At 46.8% G+C, this 7,968-nt stretch overlaps 1 protein-coding gene across 1 annotated transcript in view; it reads right to left on the reverse strand.

Annotated features, from left to right (window-relative positions):
• Positions 1–288: 288 nt before the first annotated feature.
• cxxc1a (CXXC finger protein 1a) overlaps positions 289–7,968 on the reverse strand; it is an 8,375-nt gene continuing 695 nt past the window's right edge. The window contains exons 3-13 of the mRNA XM_080468528.1: positions 5,965–6,113; positions 5,686–5,841; positions 4,662–4,850; positions 4,478–4,579; positions 4,189–4,406; positions 3,294–3,501; positions 3,109–3,219; positions 2,854–2,903; positions 2,678–2,774; positions 1,937–2,089; positions 289–1,588 (exon numbers count right to left, since the gene is read on the reverse strand). Coding sequence (XP_080324654.1) covers positions 1,442–1,588; positions 1,937–2,089; positions 2,678–2,774; positions 2,854–2,903; positions 3,109–3,219; positions 3,294–3,501; positions 4,189–4,406; positions 4,478–4,579; positions 4,662–4,850; positions 5,686–5,841; positions 5,965–6,113 — 1,580 coding nt within the window. The 3' untranslated portion in view covers positions 289–1,441. The remainder of the gene's footprint in view (positions 1,589–1,936; positions 2,090–2,677; positions 2,775–2,853; positions 2,904–3,108; positions 3,220–3,293; positions 3,502–4,188; positions 4,407–4,477; positions 4,580–4,661; positions 4,851–5,685; positions 5,842–5,964; positions 6,114–7,968) is intronic.

Raw genomic sequence — 7,968 nt, forward strand, 5'->3', positions numbered from 1 at the left:
CTCAAAGAAACGTGGCTCACCCCCCTCCTCGCCCCCCCCCCCCTTCCTCATGAGGGTGAGTGAACAAAGGATTTTGGCTCCAACATGTGTTTCCTAGTATTCATGTAAAAATGGAATACATTTCAAGTATGGTTTGGATTTGGTTTGTCTTTGTTTGTGTGTGACAATTTGTTTTCTCATAAAGATATAAGTGGAGAAAAAATGACTCCAGTAGTTTCAATAGAGTAGGTTTTCTCTGTCTGACGTCTGATTTACACGTGAAATAAAAAAACAAACCTTCAAACAAATAAAGAAACGTCTGTTTTATTCAGTTTGACAACAACAATCGGCAGAAAACAACAGTGAGACATCAGGATAAAAAAAAAAAAACACTCCATACTGACCTCTAGTGTTCATGGAATAAAAATCAACTTTTACCTTCGACTCTTGTTCAATCTTTGAGTCTTCCAGTCGTATCCATAGCAACAGTATAAAATAGAAGAGTTTGTTGTCTTCGTCACAGAATCCATACAAAATACTGATGAAAGAGCAACGTTACGGTTTAATACTGACAGTCTGTGCTTCAAAGTCCTCAGTGAGGAAGTATCTCCACTCCACAACCTGAAAAATGCTCAGTTGGTTCACAAATACAAAATTCACAAGGTCCAATCTGATGGCTTCAGATGAAGCTCAGCAGAAATCTATCTCATGGTTCTGAAGGCCCCCGTTTGCACGACAACGTTTTCAGGTGAAAATGCTAAACTGTTGTTGCGTTTTGTGGTCTGCTGACACAACGACGATGCTCGGAGCCACGGGGAACACAAGTTTGTGAAAACGCTGAGGTCCAGGGTAGACTACAGAGACGCTGCTGCTGCTGCTGCTGCTGCTGCTGCTGCTGCACATGAGCACCACCACTGCAGCCAACGGTTGTTGGGAAACATGAAAACGCAAAAAAAACGTTGAGTTTTCACTTGAAACGTCGTGTAAGATCAGAATCAAGGACGGAACATAAAACGTCTTTGAAATACAGAAAGACCACAGGACTTTTCTACGAGCTCTACATGATCTGGCACATTCATCCTTTCACACGTAATGTGTTCACACACGCACGCACGCACGCACGCACGCACGCACGCACGCACGCACGCACGCACGCACGCACGCACGCACGCACGCACGCACGCACACACGCACGCACACACACACACACACACGAGTTCAGCGTCTTGCCCAAAGACACTTCGACACGGCGAGATGGGGGATTCGAACCTTCAACATCAGGACAGGAAGACGACCCACGGCGCCTCCTAATACTTAGTGTGAAACGATCCGTCGAGGTTTTGGGCTTTTTGGAGAAACAAAACATGGTTGGCACTGCGTCTTTCCCACGATGTGTTCGCTTATCGACGGAGGAAACTGTGACCTGGAGAAGCTGCGTCCGTCCATCTACCTGTCTACCTGTCTACCTGTCCTTGGTGGAGCGCAGGTCGGTGGTGACGGGGTCGTGCTGGATGGTCTGGTGCAGCATCAGAGCCAATAAACCGGCTCGATTGGTCATGGCTGTCCTCAGATTCCTCTCCTGCTCAAACAGCTCGTCCAGTTTGTACCACTGACAGAGAGACAGAGAGACAGACACAGAGAGACAGAGAGACAGACACAGAGAGACCGAGAGACAGAGAAACAGAGAGACAGACACAGAGAGACAGAGAGACAGACACAGAGAGACAGAGAGACAGAGAAACAGAGAGACAGAGAAACAGAGAGACAGAGAGACAGAGAAACAGAGAGACAGACACAGAGAGACAGAGAGACAGAGAGACAGACACAGAGAGACAGAGAAACAGAGAGACAGAGAAACAGAGAGACAGAGAGACAGACACAGAGAGACAGACAGCAGTTAGAAGAGTCTCTGTGTGTCAGTGAAGCTGCAGTGACGACAGTCTGGACATCGTCTCACCACTCGGACTCTCTCCAGGTCGACTTCGGCCCGACGCAGCTTCTCCCAGCAGTAATGCTTGTTGCACTTCCTCTTGGAGACCCGGCAGAACTCTCCGGTGGGCTCGAACACGTCTTTGACCAGAGGACAGCCACACACCTCATCGGCCGGGATCTGGGAGACGCAGCGTCCCGGAGGGCGAAGCGCCATGGCAGCAGGACCAGCAGGACCCAAACACAATGAAAGCAGCGCCGACAATTAACTGAGGCTCCGTTTACGCGACAAGCCTTCAAGTGAAAACACGCCGGATTTCTGTTCTTCGCCTTTCCACAGCATCGTTTTGAAAACAATGTCCCTTTACACAGAGACAGCAGAAACCATTAAACTGCTGTGGTTTCCATCATCTACATGAAAGCCTTTTCCGAAAGTTGCATTTCTAGCGACTCCGAGCGCCGTCGTGTTAACGGACCTCCACATGCCACCAAAAGTTTGGCGTTTCCACTTGACATGGTTGCTGCGGAAACGTGGCCTAAAGCCACCAGATCCAATAAGTCCAGAGTCTGAGGATCAACTCCTGCAGAGTTTAGAACAAAGTCCTACAAGTTCGGAGCTACACTCAACAGATCTGGGTCAGAACCAGCCAGTTCAGAGTCGGCAACAAACATGCCAGTAGTTTAGAATTAAGTCTAAAAAAAGTGCAGAATCCGAAAAGACTAAAAGACCGAATCAAATACGTAAGAACCGACCAGTCAGGAGACGTACCTTGGGATCTCTGGAGTGTTCAGGACACAAGACCTGCAGCCGCTTGCAGTACGTCTTACTCTGAGGGTTGTAGACGTCGCAGAACAACCTGGTGGCTCTGAGAGACAAAGAGACAGGAAGTGACACACGAGGAAGAGGACGGCTGCGAGGTGGAGGACACGTACGGGCGGTCTTACCCCTCGATACGGGTCGGATACATGGAACCGAAGGACGTCTGACTCTCGTACTGTCGGGCGGACAAAACAAGGACCCGTTTGTAAAGTTCTTAAACAGTCTTATTCAGAATGCGATGCGAGGTGGGGAAGCTTCAGTTTGTCAACAGAACAAACTTCAGGAAAAAGTCCAATTTCAGGTTTGGTTCTTTTTTTCTGCCCACATCTGATCCAGTTTGACCCGAACAGAATGTGACAATGGGAGAACCTCCAACTGACCTTAGCGTAGCATCTTTCCATGTGTCGCAGCGCCACCTTGGGGTTGACAGGGTGACTGCAGGACACGCAGAAGATCTGTAGGTCCGTGTCGTCTCCGTCACCCTCGGTTACCTGCAGAGGTGGAGATGTTAGGGACAGACGGACCGAGGGGGGGTGGGGGGTTCAGGGCGGACTGCTGGTCCCACCTCCTCGTGCTGCTGGACCTGCTGCAGCTTGGCGTTGGCGATGATGCCCTCCAGCTCGTGGAAGCGTTTCTCCATCAGCGTGAGGCGGAGTCTGGCAGCCTGCTGCTCCTTCCTGATTCGCTCCAGCTGTCTCCGCCCCATCTCCTCGGCGACGCAGGGACTCTGCTGCCACTGCTGGATCCTCTGGGGAAGGATCTCGTAGATGCGACTGGGGGACAGACACATGGCGGACGGTTATCGGACAACTGCAGTTGTTTATATTAACCCCTATAGTAGTATAGCGTAATGTTCTCTGGGCGTGCGTGTGTGGTTTCATTACAAAAACCAAGGAACAGCGCCCACGAGTGGCCTCACATGGAGACTACATTTTCAGAAAACATCGTTTTCTGATGTTTCAGTGTAAAAGGATGTTGTTCTCCCAAACTTTTCTGAAATGAAAAATGCAAAAATGATTTGTAGTTCCCGTCTCAGAAAGCACCCCAGGACTGAACCCTGACCCCAGGACTGAACCCTGAACCCTGACCCCAGGACTGAACCCTGACCCCAGGACTGAACCCTGAACCCTGACCCCAGGACTGAACCTTGACCCCAGGACTGAACCCTGAACCCTGACCCCAGGACTGAACCTTGACCCCAGGACTGAACTCTGACCCCAGGACTGAACCCTGACCCCAGGACTGAACCTTGACCCCAGAACTGAACCCTGAACCCTGATCCCAGGACTGAACCCTGACCCCAGGACTGAACTCTGACCCCAGGACTGAACCCTGACCCCAGGACTGAACCCTGAACCCTGACCCCAGGACTGAACCCTGACCCAGGACTGAACCCTGACCCCAGGACTGAACCCTGAGGTTCTCCAACAGACTTTCCATCAAAGGAGCCTCGGACTCACTTCGCAGCGAGCTTCATGCCGCAGTCCTCGGAGCAGTATTTGGAGTTGGACCTCGCTGGTTCGATGCAGCCTGGACCCAGACACTGCCTCATGGCTCCGCCCACTTCTTTAGCCCCGCCCTCTCCCGCTCGCTCGCTGTGCCGCACGCGCTCCCTGTGACGCTGCTTCACCTTGTGGCGCCGGGGTTTGGCCTCCTCTTTGGGGACGGACACAGACTTCTGTAGAAGGAGGTGCCGCGTCGGTGACGGGGCCAGTGATGTCATCGGTCATGTGATCGACGCGCACTCACCTTCTTCTCGGGCTTCTTCTCTCGTCTCTTCACGTGTTTCACCTTTACGGCTTTCTTCCTCATGGAGTCCGACTGAGCGTCCTCGTCTTCGCTGTGCCACACCTGCAAGAGGTAGACGCGTCATCACGCAGGTGGAGCTCCTTGGAGCCGATTGGCCGGAGGCACCAGGAAGTGGCTCGCTCACCAGGTCTCTGTATCCGGCGGCTTTGTACTGCTGATAGAGCTCCAGCTCGCTCTCGCTGAAGGCGTCGTCGTCCTCCTCGTCCTCCTCCTCGTCGTCGTCCTCCGTCTGATGTCCCGCCCCTTTCTTGGACAGACTCCGCCCCCTGCTGCTGCTCCGCCCCATCTCCTCGTCCTTCACTCGAAGCATTTTCTGCTCAGAGAAAAAAATATTATTTAATAATTGTCTATCGTACGTAGAACAAATATTGATCTACAAGCGAGCTAAAAAGATTCTCTGTTCCTTTGTTGTCAGCGGTTATCCCTTTTATATATTTACATTTCTACCTTTCAAAGAAAGATGGTTCCTGGATCTCTGGTAATGGTCAGTAGTACCTGGTGAAAGTTTCTTTAATGGTTCATAGTTCTGGTTCAAACTTCTACAGTGGTCCTCACTACCTAGAAGAAAAGCCCATCTAATTGTTGAAACGGTTCTAGGTGAAAATTCCTGTGACGGTTCCTTGAATCTTAGAGAGAAGTAAAGTTTCTGTACTGGTTCTAGTACCTGGGTTAAGTTTGTGTAATAGCTTCTACTACCCAGGTTGTTTTATGGTTCTCAATTCTTCAGGGACGTGCCTGTAATGGTTCTAGTTTCAGGAGAAAGTTCTCATAATGGTTCCTAAGACCTGGGGAAAGTTCCTGTCAAGGTTATTATAATGGTTCATTGGGTCTTGAGGAATGTGTCTTATAATGGTTCCTATTGTTTCAGGTAATGTTTCTTATAATGGTTCCTAGTTCTTGGGAATGTTTCTGTCATGGTTCCTAGTTCTTGTGAATGCTTCTTTAATGGTTCCTAGTTCTTGTGAATGCTTCTTTAATGCTTCCTCGTTCTTGGGGGATATTGCTGTAATGGTTCCTAGTGTCTTGGTGAATGTTTTTTATAATGGTTCCTGAAAAGGTTTTCAGAATAAATTCCCAACTCAAAGAACAAACAACACCCAGCGTTGAAAGAAGGACACTGTCTCTTTAAGGAAAGAGCGACGACGTACCCGGGCTCGGACCTCGCACTGCCTGAGGCGACACTTCTGCCGGATCTTGTTGGGTCCTCCAAACTTCTTCATGTCTTTGCAGAAGTCGCACTGCGCGCAGTCCTCCGTCCTGAGGCAGGCGTCGCACTCGCCACACATTCTGGCCGAACGCTTGATCTGGAAACACAAACGTCGTGGCTAGCACTGCGAGTTCTGAGGGCTCCTGGTTCCAGGTCTCTCCCTGTGGAGTTTGCATGTTTTCTGGGTACTTTGGTCTGGACCGCCACGAGCTCGGGTTACCTGTGAGCCCCGCCTCTTGTCCATCTTCGGTTGAGGGGTGGAGCTTCCATCTCCATCAGCTCTGTCATCTCTCTCTGGCCCCGCCTCCCTTTCGTCTTTCTCCTTTGTCTTCTTCGGACGATATTTGATTTCCAGAGTCGAGTCTTTATCTGCAGACGACAGGCAACAGTGAGTACGAGCATCTGCTGAGGAACTATTTTCACCAGCGGATTGATATATATTTATATATATATATTTGTATATGGAGCTAAATCCTGGCCCAAAATGTTTGTTCATCGAAAAACAATTTACTTTTTTTTTTTTTTAAACTGAACGTTCAAGGTTTGATGTTGAATTAAAAAACTCAACTCAAAAACAACGTGAATATAATTTTGATTCAGAATTCTTTTGAATTTATTCAATTAATTGATTTTGGCTCTAAAATATGTTTTCAATTGCAGGTTTAATATTTTCAGATTAGGGCCTTGTTTTATTTCTAGTGCTGCCAAAAATGATTTATTTAATTGATTTGACACGATTTACTCACTAAAATGTTTTTACATAATTAACGCAGTTTTGTTTACTTCTGCTTGTTTTTCTTCCTCCCTTACTGGAGCAGCAGCATGAGCAGCGTCTCTGGATGCAGCACTGTGACGACAGAGCAGCACAATACCAGTGGAATAATATTAAGGCAGAAAGTTTCCCTTCCTGTTTTTCCTGTTTCCTGACGGCTGATTGAGAAAGTGAAAGTCATTAGTTTTACTTTGAAAAGCTGAATTTAACGACCACGGAAGTAATTCTGCAGCAACGCAGCGGGTTGCCATGTTGACCAGGAGCCTCCAAACTGCTAAAGCTGGAGGAAATACGAGTAAAATATGAATTTATCCTCTTTCCCTGGCTCTCCTCTATACTGTGTGTGTGTGTGTGTGTGTGTGTGTGTGTATTACAGTCTATTATTGCCACTTAATGTAATAAGTTTACAACTTTGTTTGGAGAAATACTTAAATCCTCAAAGTGGTGGACCTGCATTGTAACAAAACCCAGACTTATGTTAGATACATTTTTAATTAATAATAATAATAATAATAATAATAATAATAATAATAATAATAATAATAATAATAATAATAAATTTATGTTTTTATTATTTTGCTGATCTTGGACAGAAACAGTTTCAAGCAAAGCTAAACGGACGTTATAAAAATACTCTTTGAATTTAAATATCGTCTCTTTATGCTGAGTCAACATTAATTCTGTGGTTTTCCCTGAATAAATATCCATTACAAGCTTCAGTCTTCAGTAGATAAACAATGCGATTAATCGCACTTAATTACAGGAAATTGTGCAATTAATTAGTAATTTTTTTTTAATCGATTAACAGTGCTAGTTTTTTCACATTCAAATCCTGTTTTCGGGTTTCAGATTTTTATTTTTTTTTTCAACTTCTAAACTTTCACTTTCAGATCGTATTTTTTCAGGTTTGAACTTTTGGCCCAATTCTGGCGAGGGGGCGTGGCTTCTGCTGAGAGGAGCGTGGACTGTGAGTGACAGCATCACAAAGAAAGCTCAAGGGTTAGGGTTATGGTTAGGGTTAGGGTTATGGTTATGGTTATGGTTAGGGTTAGGGTTATGGTTAGGGTTAGGGTTATGGTTAGGGTTAGGGTTATGGTTATGGTTATGGTTAGGGTTAGGGTTATGGTTAGGGTTATGGTTAGGGTTAGGGTTATGGTTAGGGTTAGGGTTAGGGTTAGGGTTATGGTTAGGGTTAGGGTTATGGTTAGGGTTAGGGTTATGGTTATGGTTATGGTTATGGTTATGGTTAGGGTTATGGTTATGGTTATGGTTATGGTTAGGGTTAGGGTTATGGTTATGGTTATGGTTAGGGTTATGGTTAGGGTTAGGGTTATGGTTATGGTTATGGTTATGGTTAGGGTTATGGTTATGGTTATGGTTATGGTTATGGTTAGGGTTATGGTTATGGTTATGGTTAGGGTTATGGTTATGGTTATGGTTATGGTTAGGGTT

Source organism: Lipophrys pholis, assembly GCF_963383615.2.
Source record: "Lipophrys pholis genome assembly, chromosome: 8".
NCBI classification, from domain to species: domain Eukaryota; kingdom Metazoa; phylum Chordata; class Actinopteri; order Blenniiformes; family Blenniidae; genus Lipophrys; species Lipophrys pholis.